Here is a 17,395-nt window from a genome sequence, read left to right as displayed (position 1 = left end):
TTTCCGTGTTGAAAGCTCAAAAAAGAATTTTGTTAATAATATTATGCATAGCATACATGAGGAATAAGATATCAAAATTGAAATATCGCAAAATAACTTGAAGCAAATTATATAGAGAGTTACGTTAATAATGATATGATGTCATGATTCTCGTTTCTAATAGAACATCTCATTTTAATAGGTGGTAGGCTACAAAAATAATGCTGCTTTAATGCCAATTGCAATTTGATGCTTAAAAAGACGTTTTTTGACAGAAACTGAAAAACGTTCCCGCCTAAACAGCTGGTAACAAAAGGGTGGTGGAAGGTGGTATTTTAAATAAAGAAAACTAATTTTGACTTATAAGAGAGACTGCTAATATAACTTCAGAAGCAAACCGAATGGAGTCCTGGGTTTGATTTTGGTGTTTACCGAAATAACTTCCAAAAATCTTATATTGCAAACCAGGGAGCTTCGTACCTAGTTTTCTTTCGCTCGCCAACTCTGATACTGCGTGACCTCAGGTTTGTGTGTGTGTTTGGGGGGTTCCTGAGGGATTGGTTCCCTTCCTCCAAAAAACAAATGCAAAAGGAAACAAATTGCTTTAAAACTGCCATGAACAAAAAGCAATTCCATATAAAAAATATTTTAGAATTAGTTAAATTCAGAAGAAATCTCATAATAATTTTACATTTTCACGCTAGTATAAATAATTAAAATAAGAAATAAAAAAATGTTAAGCAAATTAAATAAAAACATATTTAAAACAAAGTAAGACTTAACATCATTCGCATTTTTTTTTTTTTTTCTTTATCTGATATCGCTTGGAAGTTCCATTACTGTTTTAAAAAAATAATGTAGGGTTAACACACATATTGCTTAGGTATTCAGACGATTGCTGGCCGAGAGAGGCAAAATGTTCGTGACTCGAAAAGGTAAACCAGAAAGCTACTCACCAGTGTTGCCACAAGTATCAAAAAATAGAATTAATAAATAATATAACTTTAAAATATTTTATTCTTAATTTAGCGTTAGTTAAAACTTTACTTTTTTTCTTGTCACCTTTTTACCATCAAGTGCAATATAAATACTACGACGTAATAATAATTTTCATTAAATATTTCAAAAAATACTGGCAAAACAAGCCTCAAATGTCATGGATGAGGTGACTTGCTATCTACTAATCATAAAGCGAATAAAATGCAATGTTTACATATTTTTTTAAAAAATATAATAGAAATAATTTTTTTTACACATTCTCTTAAAATTTAAATAAATATATCGTTTCAATGATTCCAAATTTTTGAGTTTATAATTTTTTTTTTCTGTTTTTTAATGAATATTTTTAGCATATTTTAAAACGATATATTTCATTGTTGAAAAACTCAAATTGTTTGCTTTGTTGCCACTGATATTTCACTTATATAAGATTTCCTTCATTCTTGATGCTCAAGATGTGAAGATTCAGTTTATTTTTCCAAGTAGGGTTCAGTATAAAGTATGCTTTTAATAAAATTTCAGAATTAAGTAGTGATAAATTCCTAAAGCACACTCATTTTTAAAAATTACCGTTCTTTTCACTTATATAATGTTAAAACTGGGGAAATTAATATGAATTCTAAAATACCATAACATATCTTTATCAAAATTTGGAAGTTTAAAAATATTTTTTGAGAAAAATTATTAAAACCAATTTATACAAAATATATAATTGAAATTTGTAACAACTATTAATGCTGGCGAAGCAACGGGTCGTCAAAGACGGCTAGTCACAAATAAATATTCGTACCTCTTTCCGTTCCTTTGTTGGACAGAAATTCTTCCGGCACATGAATCCTCAATCCGGGTTTGCCACATCCTTTGTTCTGCAGAGTGTACGGTCCGCTGAACGGGTCTTCTGAGGTGAGGATCACATCTGGATTCGCGAAATAGCTACCATCAGAAATCCACTGTATTTGTGATAGAGTTGATCGATACTTTTTGGGGACGGCGAAAACGATTTCTTTGAAAAAGGTTTGGCCACGGGTAGCGGTATTAAGTGTCTTAGATGCATTGTTGAAAAGGATCTGGAATGAAAATCATTTTATTAATATACATAAGAATCTTCAATACCGTTTCCCTCCAACATTAATCTAAATGGCAGAAAAGAAATTCTTAATAGATGCCAAGCCAAGAATCTAATCTTTAATCCTATTTGGAGGCAAAAACGAAAGTTCTAGAAAATGCAAGAGTTATGATCCTGTTTCCCTCAGGAACTGAGATCTGGAGATTCTTTTGTAGAATTCCATATGACATCATGTCCTGCCGGAAAATCTATATAATGCTGAAATGTGTTAATATCTTCTTAGAGTTTGCTTGTAGTGCGGATTGACAAGTTATTGAATACTGAACGCTATCGGATTAGTGATTTGCTATCTGCTCATGTTGTTAATTTCCTCTAGTACTATTCCCTGTACATATCTTGGCTGTGTTTTTATTACTTAGGTTCATATTTTCTGGAATATTCCGGAAAGGAAATGTTTTTCCCCCATTATCTAGTTACACTCGCATAGTATCCTATGATGATTATAATTTAATTACAAAAGTAATTATATAATTTAATTAAAATTAAACAAAGATTCCAGGAAAAAATTCGACAAAAAGAAATTTCTGTATTTAGAAATACATATTGAAAAATAATCATTCTTCTTATTAAAATAATTATGTATGACTAATTTTCTGAAATTAAAAAATAAACTATAAAAAAATTATTTTTTAAATACGCTAACATGTATGTAGTTTATAACAAATTTGCATATTATATAGCAACACGTTTCTGTATTTTGTAAACAAAGTTCTCATTTTTGAACAAAATTGTACCTTTAGTCTAGATGAACACAATCATTTACCAAAAACTTCTGACACAAAACCAAAGCGATGATATAATCTTTTGCATGATTTTATGATTTTGATGAAATATGGCACAAGAGCTCTTTACGACAAAAAGGTTAATATCCACACAATTTCCAAAAATAATTCAAATTTATTATTTAAAAAATCTATATCTTCCAGTGATATTAGTTCACAAAATGATTTTTGCTCTTAAATAATTTAAAACAAAAGGCTTTATTTCGCTGCTTAATGATACCAATTTCAATTCCGCACAATTTTCTCACCTTATAAATTTTCAAACTTTAATTTGATTAGTTTGGTTAGTTTTTAAATTTAATTTTTAAGCTTCTATAATTATGATATTCAATTAAATTTCATTCAAAACGCATTTTTGCCAGTGTTAAAATTAACACCACTGTCTTCTTTGATACAATACTGCTAAATAACATGGCGGAATTTTAAATAAATGCATTCCATATTAATAATTAAACAGCCGGGAAAATCAACATTCTGGGTGAACAAGCTGGTCGCCAAGGACGACTAGTTTCGAAATAAAAGCAATATTTATTGAGAAAGCTAAACATTTATGGATAAAAACATTAGAAATATCAAGCTGTATCGAAAAGTTTGGAATGCTTCTGTACTTATTTCTACATACTAAAAAAATGTATAGTATGTTATTTGTTAATTTATCTACGTTTTTATTATCTTTGGTATAATCGATTAAATGAGTTTTCTCGTCCTTCCGGTGTTATGTAATTAATTACTCATGGTTAATTCTTCAACGTGTAAATATGGCTCACATTCAAAGCCATCATTTGTCTTAATGAAATGGGCTATTTTCAAGCTTCTTTTGAATATTTTACAACTGTTTTTCATCTTTTTTTTTCCCCTCCAGATTTTTTAAAATTTAGTTGATTTATCTCATATTTATTTTCTTCAGTATATAAAAGTTTCTAACAGTGAATAAGACATTTTTTCCATACTTCGGCTTTTTAAATTTTACTATTTTTTTTTTCTGCAGTTTCATCATTTTCAAACGTAAAAAAAAAAAAATCAAGCACTTTTAATTTTTGCTTTCGATATTAAATTTTAAAATTTTTAATTGCAGACTAATCGATAGGATGTAATTCAGCAATTCGTATTACGCAGGAAGAAAATGAGCAATCTTGGCTAATTTACAGTCAACTGAAACCAGATGCAAGAAAGACTGAGATTCGAACACAGTACATTTTGATCACTAAACCTTATCTTGGAATGGGCCATTTTGTAACAGCCAATTGAACTATCCCACTCAAACAAGCAGAAACATGCTGTTCTCTACCATTTAGGTCTTGTTAATGCATAAAATTATTGAAATGTGTGTGTGTTTCTTCTAAAAGGAAGTTTTGTAGAATTGCATATCTTAATAAACTTCAAAAGTTTTTTGAGCATTTTCATTATATTATAGTTTGCACATCGTAATTTGAGTAGTTAGCCTATATGGTGTTTTTAAGTCGAACATAAACTTTATAGATTAACCTTTGAAGCTAACCTTAAAAGTGTGAAAACTTTTTTACCATGGATCACAGTTTCAAGGTGTATGAGTTTTACCTGTTAACAATGCAGTTGCAACAAATAGTTCGAGATTATGATAAGGCACGCTGCTAAACGGTCCAATAGAAAGCCAAAAAAGTTCGCCAAGGACAACAGCTTTCAACCCTACTAATGTTAAAACATAGAAATTCGTCAAATTCGAGTTTTTTGACGATGACAAAATTTTCTTTTTGTATATTTTGAAATGCGAGGAAGAAAAATTGTTTAATAAATTTTTTTAACACAACTTATGCGAATTACAAGGTACAAATAAACATTACAGGTGGTATGTAATTTTTGTTTAATTTTTCGCTAGTATATTGTTAAGGTCTTCATAACTTTTGTTTTGACTAACTGATAGGATAAATAAAAAGAATAAAGAAGTAAATAATTTTTAGCTTAAGCTTACTTTCATTTTATTATAATTCTTAGTTTTAAAAAAGTTTTTTTTTTTCCCCTTATATAAGATAGTGATTAGATGGTCAATATAATTTCAAAACAGAAAAAAAGTATTTAAACATAATCCAAATAAATTTTTAAATAAACATAGCGATTAATATCTGTGGTATTTCGAAACTTGAAAATAAAACTCCATGATAATTTAATTTTTTTTTAATTCTGTGGAATTGCATTAAAGTCTTATTAATAATTGAGAGAACGCCTTCAGATCTTTTTGTAAAAATCATATAGAGTTATCTTCACAAAAAATTCCGTAACTTTTTTTAAAAAGAAATAACACTTTCAATTCGATTCGAATTATGCTACCTGGTGCTATCTAATCATGTTATCTAAGAATGTAGTGAGACTCAAAGTATTTAATCTGTGCACGTGAAATTTGCACAAATCGTGGATAATATTCAATGTTTCAACGTGGATAATATTATGTTTTGTTAGATTAAAATAAAATAAAAGCATTTTCTTTTGCAAAACAAGTTAATGGCCCTGGATCTTTTTGCAATCGCACCGTTCGCAATCCTCTCGAGCTGACAAGCAGCTACAGAGAATCAACACGAGATTCTACTTTTTTTCTATATCTCAGAAATTCTAATTATTCAGAGTACCGTCTTTCTACCAAAACTGCTGACACGGCTCCACCTTTAGATAGAAAAAAATGCCGTTCGTCATACAAAACCTTATCAGAGGACAGAAACTGCTGTAGGTTTTTCAAAGATATTCTGGGAAGAATGGAACCAAAGCCTTGGCGGCAGATAAGCCGATTTGATACTACAGTGGACAGAGTGGACACTGAGTCAGCCGAGAGTATCAGTTGGGGGTCACTAAGAAAGTGTGAATCACCGGTCACCAGGAAGAAAGAAGTCTCGCGTGAAGATTTATGACTGTTATTTATGTTATAATTAAGTCTGAGGAAATCCCGAAACCTAAGTCTATGATTATTCAACAAGGAGTCACGTTTGCAGGGTATACATATTTCATGTACAGCAAGCACCATCTGTTAAGGCAATATCTGATTGAGAAAAAAATATTTATCACTGAATGGGCTTTCTGTGCGGGCGTGATGTATAGAATAAAGCATTATTTTTAATGTACAGTAGAACTTTTTTTAATTCTAATATGTATAATTCAAATTCGTCGGTAGTTTGAAACGTTCTTTGATACCCAAGAATTCTTTGATACCCTCCAGTTCTTTGATACCCAAGAATTTAGTTTCAACAGTGTTAAAACATCATCTATAATTATAATTTTAGTTTATGTATTAAATCAAAAATATGATGATGATGATGTCGTCCGCGTTACCACGGAAAGGGGGTGCAGTAGCTTCTGAGAGTAAAGACCCCTGAGCACCCGAGGGCAAAAGTCTGACTTCTAGCTCATATAAAGATGAAACTCGCACATTCGCTAGTACAACCCCTTTTTACAGGGGGGGCACATTAAAACACCTTACAGATAGAACACAGATGAAGAACAACCATGCCCGAACCGGGATTCGAACCCGGGACGCCCAGATAGCAGGGAAGATGCGCTACCCCTATGCAAGGACACCGGCAATCAAAAATATAATAACATTTAAAATTCGAATCCGCCGGTTACTCGAAATTTTTCTCAACTCCTTTGATTTTTTTGCAGTGTTAAAATATTGCTTAAAATTAAAGAATTTTCGTTTTTACGTTCAATTAAGAAAGGATAAAAGTAATTTAGTAAACATATTAGTTGAGAATTATTTTTATTATTATTATTATTATTATTTTGACGCTTTATCGTATAATTATTGCGTTCAAAATTTTACTATTTATTTATTACGATTAATTTTTTTTTATAATTATTACTTCATTTAATAAAATTCTTTATTTCAACGTGTTTTTTATGTATTATTTACTACTGAATAAGAATGTTAAATATCTAAATCAAATTCTTTCTTTATGGCTTACAAAAGTATATAGTATTACTCATACTATAACTTTTTTTACAATCAAATTTTTCAGTAAATTTTTATTGAGTTCCAATAGCAGCTACGATATAATGTAGTTTAAATCCGATTTTACATAAATTTCATTCAACCGTGCGCAAATTTCACCAAAAGTTCCTTAAATTTTTTTTAAGCGCTACAATTTCCTCAAAGGTGCCTCAAATTTCCTCAAAAGCGCTAAAATTTCCAGAACACGCCTCTTTCACAGCTAATATTATGTTTTAAAAAATTTAGTTCTTGGAAGTAATAAATATTTTAATCCAAAATATAATATCTATATTTATATTTAATATCTTTGGGGTAATAAATACCAAGGGGATACTAATATTTATTACCCACTTAAACAAAAAATGGCAATTAGGAAGTGAAATAACATTTAATACATGCGCCTTATTTTATGAACTAAGCCTTCCGTCTCAGGCATATGAAACCACTTTTGTCTCCGAAATTCTTTACTTTTTGCTAAATTCTTACAGCGTTAGTAGCAAACATACAAATAAAGTGAATGAATAAACAAGAATGTTATCTACGAAAACTGTTTCCGATAGCGAAATGAATGGTGAAACAATACTCTATTTACACTACTGCAGCTTAAGACTAACATTTTCGATTATCCAGTCTTCGTATTATCAGATCTAGTTTAAAATAACTTCAGTAAAAATGAAGGAATAATTCAATATGACCTGGGTCAACAAGCTTACGCCAATGACAGTCAATAACGATTCAATAATAACTATTAAATTTGATTCATTATCTTTGGCCTGTATTTCCAAATAAATGGAATCATTTATGAATGATCAGTTAGAAAAGCTTAAATAATTTTTGAATGAATTAAGTCTGCATTTAACAATGTTTAGTTCATTTTAAAAATATTCATTTATACAATGCAAAGTAGATAATTTTATGAATTTCTCTATCAATGTCTTTTTTAAAATGTGAACAATGATTTTTTTATGTTAGATAAGTAATGTTTTGTCCCTGTATTAACTTATATGTCGTTTCTTAATACATTTTAAATATTAATGCTCGTCATTGCCTTTCCCCCACAACTATATAACAAATTTCATCCACAAAACTTAAGTGTTTTTGAGTGTTATGTTCACAAAAAGATAGAATTCTAAAAATGTGTTTTTCAGTTACGGAAAAGTTCGAAATGTGGATATTTGTCAAAAAGCAAAATAACTACATTTTTTTAACGATTACAATACTTTCTTTTTGTATATTTTGTGCAAAAGAATGTAACAAAACGTATAATTTATCCATAAGAAGATATGTGGTGGATCGGAATGAGCGAGGATAGAACCTGGGGCCTTGTGGTTCGCAGCCGAGTAACATGACCAGGATACAAAAGCAATTGCTCGTGCAGCGTAGCTGTTAACTGGCTTATAAGCTTGCACCAGATACTATTCTAAATTTTATTGACAGATATTTCATTGATAACTGTTTGAAAATCAGGATAGCATACCAAAATTTTTAACATTATTTAACAAAATTTTTAAAATCTGCGTCCTCAAGCAGTTATAACATCTGTATATTTAGGAACCAAATGAAAATAACCCAGCAGAAATCAGAAATTTGTCTAGATAATAGATCGCTGTTATTCACGCTGACTAAATCGATGCCAAAAAACATCCTCGATGTTTTTACTTTCAAATGCAAAATATGCAACGAAAAAATTTGTCAAAAAAAAATCGAACTTCGAGATTTTTTTCGAATTTACATTGTTCAGATCTCCCTGATTCCAAAAAATATGTATTTTGGAATTTTCTCTCTCTATATCTGAATACGAAAATACGAAATAGCTTTGAATTAAACGGATGAAATTTGGTATGCAATCTTTGCATCAAAATTCTAGAATTTTTGTCTAATTTTGAATGAAATCCATTTCTAGAAAGTTTATGTGACTGTTTATCAGAGTGCAAGAGAGCACGATGTCTATAAAAAGTTACAAGATTGATAAAATTTGCTGCATAGTTTTGAGCACCTAAAGTGTAAATAAGTATCAAAATTTAAGCCAAATCCATCAAATAGTTCTGTGAATCTGTTGATATGCATTCAAGTAAACATAATAATTCAAAAACGCTACGATTTGAAAATTAAAATTGGTTTGTTATATTATTACTAAAATTATAATTCTGTGTAAAATTTGAAGTCAATTGATTGTCAATTAGACAGCAACGATGCATTGGGTTTTCTTGTCTGTACAACGAAGCTTAAAGTGATCATGTGTAGGACTGAAGATAAGAATTCAGTAATAGTGGTCAGTACTAAGGTCAGAAACTTTTATGTGGGGGAGATGGAGTTAGTTAATTTGTATTAACCCTTTAAAGGGCCATTTTTTTCTAGTCATATTATGTTAAAATATTTTTAGGCTTGAAATTAGAATAAGAAAAGGGATTTATTTAACTTATTAAATAAATTTAATTTGATTAATTAATTAATTTGGCTAATTAATAATTAAGTAACAAGTCAAGACACATCATTTTGTGTAAGATAAAGAACTGAAGCATCTAAGTTTCTGTCTTTGTCAGAACTTATGCCAACCTACATAAATTCATACAAAGATTGATAAATTTGGTGGGAAGCATACTTCCCACGGCCCTAGAAAGGGTTAATGTCCCGTTTTAAAGCAACACCAGCGCTATTTTAGAACGGGCCTCGTAATTTTGAATCCCGGTCAGATGACGAGGACGACACATGAGCTGGCATCCTCCTCTCCAAACTTCCACACTACATGCGGGATGTGGACGTTTGGCCCCGACGGATTCAGCGTGAACCAGACCCACTTACACGACAGTTCTTCGGTGGAATCGGGTCTCTAGCCTGAAACCTTCCGGTTCTGAAGCCCAGACCTTACCACCCAGGGAGGGGAAGGGGGAGGGAATGACATTTCTATTAGAGTGTGCGAGAAAATTTCGATTCCAGCTATTTTCCAATGTTACTTACTCTACATTCAATGTTACTTTATCTTTTCTTATTAATATTGGCATATTTTTTTCTCCAAATTTATAATATAAAAAAGCGATTTTCGGATTAATTTATTATCTCCAGTTAATGTTTAAATTATTAATTTGGCCCATTTTTCTCTAAAGTTTGACGACCTAGTATATGTGGATGTTACCGACCTCATTCACTAAACAATACCTAGTTGTTGTTGTTTTTTCTCCCTCCCCCTCCCCCCCATTTGGCAAAAGGGATACAATGGCCTCATAAAACTCATTTTTTGTCGAATGGCTAGTTAGCAGCTCACTCAGTCTTCTCCATTGTACTTTTTGTTTCACTATAGCATTCAATTAACATTCGCTTTCTCCCCAATTTTGCTAGGCATAAAAGTGCTCCATTCACCGTTTCGGGATATTTTTGTTATTGCTACCATTTTCATTTATCTAATTCAATGAAAATGTTAGTTTTCCAGATATAAGAACAGGAAATGTCTCTTTCAGGTTGTAATCGTCATGTTTGTAAAATTGTTTCAATAGAAATATATCTCGTATTTCTTAGAACTGTTTTGTATCCGTGTACATTTTCCGAATACGATAGCAAGTTATCTCGAACTTGCTGTTTTCGGTCTTGCAACATAAAATTTTGAGCGGAAAATGCACTTTAATAAACGTCGTGATAATAATATATAAGCAAGCATTATTTTATGTGAAGCAGAATGCAGTTTGAAGACAGTGAAGATACTTTTGATTTCGTGACGTCGTTTTATTTCATTTTGAAAAAGCAGCCATATCTACAAGCGATGAGCACACAGAACGACACAGAAAGGAAATGAGGAAAAAAGCTCTCGAACATTTTATCCCTGGTCTTATATAACCACAGAATTTGATAGGGAAAATATTTCTTTATAGTGCTAATATATAATGAGATTTCGATAGGGATTTTCGTTACACGCGTCGACGAGGTAAAGGAAACATAGGGAGGTTTCAAAAAAGAATTCGTCTCGTCAGCGGTATTCTGTCATTTCACGCGGAGTGTGGAAAAGTTAGGCTTTTAGCCGATTCAGCAATTTTACATGGCTTCTCTTGAATTAATTACGTAGCGAAAGTGGAATTGGATCACGAAATAAGAGAATATTTTAGAATGAAGTTACTATGGGCTAAATTAAGATAAAACCTTGAAAATTAATTAAATTGAAATTAAAGTTTAAAATATCATTACATATATATAGTGATATCTCTTTATCTAATTTATATCCTAATTAATTTCAAAATTTTTATTTTAATTTAGTCCATATTAACGTCATTCTAAAACGTTCTCTTATTTCCTGATTCAAGTCCACTTCTTTTATTTAATTAACCCTACAAGCGCTTTGAAAACTGCTGAAATCAGCGGGTTCCCACGCTCTGAATAAAGGGATAAAAATTCTTACTGTTTGCAACATTCTTTTTCAAATACCTAAATTCCCTATCCTAAATCGACACGAAATCCCTATCAGAATCTCATAATAAAACCACTGAAGGAAATATTTCTCTCTCTTCTCCTCTTGAATCGCTTGTGAACGGACGTTAGTTTCATCCTCCTTCTTGTACATAAATTAAACCTCCCGATGTGGAATAAAACGAAGTTTTAAAATGTTCAAAAGTGTCTTCCCTCTTCAGCCACGAAACTGCTAAAAAATATGTTTTATATATAAATATTAAACCAGATATTCGGAAAATGTTTTTCCATTCTCGATCCCTTCCCCCTCCTCTATTAACATTCTCCCGTACAACTTAAAGAATGTTAAACCATTTAGTCTAAAAAGTTATTTTTACCTTCTCCTACACCAAGAGAAAGTATTGTAAGCGTTAAAACTCGTTATTCGAACTCAAGAATTTCACGAATTTCCAACATTACAGACCTCCCGAGTTCGAAAAACACTTTTAGAATTACAACTGTCTGTGAACACGATGATTCAAAAGAGGTTTAAGCTAGATGGATGAAAAATTTTTAAGTGTCTTTTTACACTAAATTTTATAGATTTTCATCAAATTTTAAATCCAATTCATTCAGAGGAACTTTGTCTAAAGGCAAGTAACTTTATCTCGTGTCTGTAACTTTTGGTCGCATATTTTACTGGAATAAAACAAATAAAAATTAAAAATTAAACACGGGAAATTTATTCAATATGCAGTTTAAGTTTCTGATATCATCGTAATCTTAATATATAATTTCATTAATGAATTATAATAATTACATTTTTATGAATAACAGAAGGCTATTTAGGTCTAAAAAGTATAAACGTTATGCTTTTTCTTTATTTACTGTAAATTGAAAAAATAAGTTCCATAACTGTAACGTAATGTAGGCTAATTTTGATAAAATAAATCTTATTGCTTTTAACACATTGTCTAACTAAAGCGGCGTTCCTATGACCTGTCCAGACGGCAGATGAGGCACGCGTTCCCTCCTCGACCCCTCTTGTGGTTTTCTGGGGTGCTTTGATGTTTGTCCGGTTTACCGACAATTTGTCGATAAATTAGACAGGCATCAAAGCATCCCAGTAAACCGCAAGAGGGGGTCGAAGGGGGAATGCGTGGTCCGTCTGAAGATTCTCCGGTCGTAGGATCGCCGCTAAACTCAGTTTTACAATAAGAAATTTTAAAACATTTAAAAAATGACCAAAAATTAATTGATTTTTATTACTTATTACGTGTTTTAAACTCTATGCGAGAGTTGGAAATATCAAACATCAATTCCCCCCCCTAACTATATTTCACACCAATTTTAGTTGCGCAGTAACATGGAAAGAATTATCCCCCCCTCCCCCTCATGGCATATCCTAATACATTCTTCGCACTTTAGCGCATGCGTCAGTTGGTTTTAATTTCACCAAAATAGAAGCGAGATGGGAGAGAAAGATGATAATTATTGTTTTCAGTATTCTCGTTTATTTACTATGTTCGGCAACCATTAACTTTTTCCCTCTTCTTCCCGCTCGCTTTCCAAAACAATTTAAATGTCTTCACGCAATGAAATATTTTCATTATATATATATAAAAAAAGATAATTTCGCTGCGTTTGTATACGTTTTTTTAACGCGCACACAAAAAAAATTCCTGTTATGCGTTGAGTGACGATGAAAAACTCGCACGTCGTGAAGAGGCTCAAAACAGTTAGAATGAGGGAATTATTAGAAAATAACTCAGTTCTACGAGCTGACTGGGAGGGAGCAAAAAGCCTTATCTCATTAAAGACATGTTTGCGTTCTAAAGTACAACATAGGGTATTCTATTTTAATGCCTTCTATCTTTAGGTTTGAAAGTTACTTTGCAATAGAGTTAAGTCATGCTATGATTTACGCCTTCCCTTTATTTATCAGCTAGCCACCTTTGGATAAGAGTTTGTTCGCCGGCAATGTTAAACAGAGTTCAATTTCTGTTCAAATTCTTATAGATAACTTAATGTTCAAGACTTCCTCAACAAAGTATTTGAAACCTTTTTGAATCTGAAATGATAAGTTCAGTTCAGTTCTGTTTTTTTAAGCAACACGACGGCTATTTAGGGATGGATCTCGTAATTTTGAACAGCGGTCAGATGACGAGGACGACACCTGAGCTTTCTGTGCCACACCAGCAAGAAGACGATCAGCCCCGACGGATTTTACGTCCACCAGACCCGCCTACTGAAATGCTGAAACAGCCGGTCATGAATTTTCGGCTGTTTCGGAATTTACAATAATGAGTTGCATTTGCAGAAAATTGTCTAGCGTCTTAAATTCAAATTTTGATGCTTTTAAATAATTTCTTTAAAAAAGTCCCAAGCATTTTTATTTAAATGCTAATTAATTAATTGGAACAAATATTTTTTAAAAAACTTTACAAGTCATCACTTTTTCTAAGAATTATAAAATTAACAAAAATTAATTACGAATATTATAGGAATAATGCTCTAAAATTTAAAATATACTTGATTTTAATTTGAACAGTTTTGAATACAGGAACTTGAAAATTAAATAATCCTGTAATTATTTTAAAAACTTTTTTTTAACCCTATGAGCCCTGACCGCCCCGTTCGACAGGGTTCTGATTTTGTGGCGGTAAAATGAGATTAAGAGGTGAAAGTTATCTTTCGACGAGCGCTCATTAAACTCATTTAACCGCCGCAAAGCGTCGGGTGGTCAGAGCTCATAGGGTTAAAGTTGCGGACAACTAAGCAGTTATTCCTTTTTATTATTTGACAGTCCGACAATCACAGTTTAAAGAACACTATTGCACTGGATATTGTTTGTTTTTCTTCATAGAAGAAATGAATTAAATTTATTTTATCATTTTTTATTTATTAATTATTTCTTATGTTTTTATATCTTGGATTATGGAAAATTGTTAATCATTCGGATCTTGATTATTTGTCTAAAAGATACAAATATTAAAAAAACGATAGCCACACATAATTTGTTCTATCATTTTATATTAAATTGCAAATTGGTCACCTTAGCCCTAGCAGCTGGTTCGCCAGTAATACTTTTGAGTTTCAATTAATTATTTTAAGCATTACTTTCATTCTGTTCATGATTCCCTTAAAAATGCATTTTTCAGCCTATTAATGCCTCATTAATCCTATGCATAATTAATTAATTTTGAAAATAATTCGATGCACCTACTACAAAGACCTGTTGGTTTGGTTAGATTAACGTCCCGTTTGAAGCAACACTAGGGCTATTTTGGACCGCGGTCAGATAACGAGGACGACACCTGAGCTGGCACCCCCTCTCCACACCACACCAGCGGGAAGACGTTTGGTGATGACGGATTTAACGTGCAACAGACCCGACGGTTCTTCGATGGAATCGGGTCACGAACCTGAAACCTTCCGGTTCCGAAGCCGAGACCTTACCACCAGGCCACCGCGGTTCACAAAGACCTGTTTATTGCTCCGAAATATAAATATATATACAGTACACTCCTGATTATCCGCGGAATTGGGTGGCGCGGCCGCCGCGGATAACAAAAATCGCGGATAATCCGAAAAAAGTTAAAAACGAGTATAGCAAAAGAGAAAACAGTCATTCCAACTTTGAAAAATCGTTTTATGTACAATGAAACGTAAAATAAACAGCAGGAAATGTTTAACTAACGCTTAATATTTTAGTATATCACTCAAAACTAACCTAAAATGCATTTTGTTAAAGAAAACAGAAAAGTGCTTTATATTTACGAGAGGCGTCAAGAATACACAGAAAAATTAATATATATGTACTGTTTTAATACTGTAATGTATTATGTAATTAAAAAAGCATAAATGTAAAACTGCACCTTTTTGAAGAAATTAGTAAAAAAAAAAAAAAAAAAAAAAAAACTTTGTGCGGCAGGCGCGGATAATCGGGAGTCTACTGTACTTGTTTTAAGTTGAATTCTCCCGGTTAATTAATTCGCATCTTTTTACTATTCGGCAGGTATTTTTAACAATCAAAATTAAATAAATAAAACGTCAAAATGATGCAACGTCTTGAATGGTGAGCGAGAGTCACCATCCGAGTGCAAAGAGTTAATAGACAATAAATTTGTTATTTAGAGCCTCAATATTAACCTTACACTTGCTCTCATTTTTAGCAGTAATTCTCATAATGCCATTAATCTGTACTAATGCTAATTATTAAATGAACTCCCACTATACTATTATTCTTCATGTAAGCAAAATCTTTCTTTAAAAGAAGAAAATCATATTTGATAAATCAATATACATAAATTAAATATTTGATAAATGAATGAAATATATAGACATTTATGAAAAAAAAAATATTTAAAAAATTTAATTTCAAGAAAGAATTACACATATTAATACCATTAAAAAGATAATTTTTTAAAGAAAATATTCAAGGGATGTAGAAATTATTTTCGTGTGGTACTTTCGGAAATAATCATCTAAAAACGTCAAAAACTCGCTTAGTTTTTAATTAAATAAAATACTAATAAATATCTAAAAAAAATCACTTGGGGGTGCACATTTTCTCTGTCCAAAATATAATTGTGTCAGATTTAATAGTTCTTCGTTAAACAGTCTGGTAAAAGAATCAAGACACATTCTTCTCTGTTATTAGCAGAGATAATTAGCTATATGGTTAGTTCTTTCCCTCCCCCTGTCCTTCCATTGCAAGGTCACCTTCATCAAGGTTGCCATGAAAAACTCTCACTACTAACCTATCTAAACAATTCACCACCCAAGAAAAAATAATTACAACCATATTTTCTCGCATTTCATTTGTTGTAAGCACAACCCAACACAGCATGATGTCTCCCAAACAAGCTAGCCCTCCTAACGATCTCATGATGAAGCTTCTACACCTGCTCCCCCCCCCCCTTTTTTTTTCGTCATTGAGTCGGCTTCTTCAATTACGAGTCTTGATGAACTCAGCGATGATGAAGAGTCACGTGCCGGTTACCACGTGGCGTTTCTCTACAAACAAGTATTTTTATCATCTGCCCCTTCCTCAACCCCCAAATGACAAATGCACTTCATTTCTTCCCCTTTTCCCCCTCCATCCCTTCTCTTTTCTTCCTTTTGGGACATCTGGAGAGGGGGTGCTCGAGAACGACCATGTGTGCGACACGGGATATACTTAGAAGGTGTTCCGTTTGCTTTGGGGTTGAAGTGGGGTTGCTGAATTATGATGCCAGTTAAAATGGTACCTAGTACAACAATGGTAAAGTTTTTGCCACTGGTACAGAAAATGTACTGTACACAAGTTTTGATAATCGTTCAGGGATTTTTATAAATTATTAACCTATAGTTACGACATTTTTTAAAGCATTTTTCTAATATAAATGCGTTAACTACCTTTTAAAATAGCTTAAAGTAAAATTTATTATTTTTAAAAATATTTAAAAGTTTATATTTTCTTTTTAAATTTTAAAACATTCAAAAAGAAGTGTTACATTTTTCTTGTTTTCCTCCATGTTATCACATAAAAGTGCAATTGAAATAAAACAAGGCATTATTTTATAATTACACTTTTAATGTGAACTTTTTAGAAATACGTGTATGCTCATACAAGGAATCTGCATTAGAATTTCATGAAAATTAAAATCGACTTTCAAGTATCTATACATAAGATGTATACGAAATTTTATTTAAATGTTTAACTGAAATCTTTATTATAGTTTTTATATAATTTCCTCAAAAATTAAGACGCATTTCAAAGATATCTAAATCTCATTAAAGCATCGTTTTGAAAAGAAAATATTTTTAGTCCCATGGATCTTTTAAATATTAATTGTATTAAACCACACATTTAATAATGCTATTTCAGTCGCATATAAGCATATATTTTGGAGATTAAATGTTAAAAAGAGTTTCATATTTTGGCCTATTATTATTAATAATATTATGAAAGTCATAGACATTACGTTTATTATTATTATGAAAATCAATCATCTTTGCACATTTGCATCAATGTTGGAACTAAACTAATTCAAAGCTGACGGAATCATGATAGAAATATGATTCATTCAAAAATTCATATTAAGAAAACATCGGTTTAAAATTAAAAATGAAAACATCAATTTAAAAAAAAAAAGGCAGTAAGAATATATTTTAATTATAATAGACTTAATAAATCTCTAC

At 31.4% G+C, this 17,395-nt stretch overlaps 1 protein-coding gene across 1 annotated transcript in view; it reads right to left on the bottom strand.

The window, feature by feature from the left end:
- LOC129961771 (calcium-activated chloride channel regulator 1-like) overlaps positions 1–17,395 on the bottom strand; it is a 44,252-nt gene that overhangs the window by 21,500 nt on the left and 5,357 nt on the right. Inside the window, exon 2 of the mRNA XM_056075334.1 lies at positions 1,769–2,045. Within this exon, the coding sequence (XP_055931309.1) occupies positions 1,769–2,045 (277 nt within the window). The remainder of the gene's footprint in view (positions 1–1,768; positions 2,046–17,395) is intronic.

The sequence above is a fragment of the Argiope bruennichi genome, chromosome 2 (assembly GCF_947563725.1).
Source record: "Argiope bruennichi chromosome 2, qqArgBrue1.1, whole genome shotgun sequence".
Lineage (NCBI taxonomy): Eukaryota > Metazoa > Arthropoda > Arachnida > Araneae > Araneidae > Argiope > Argiope bruennichi.
Note: the sequence above shows the minus strand (reverse complement) of the source record. Positions and strands in the feature narration are given on the sequence as shown.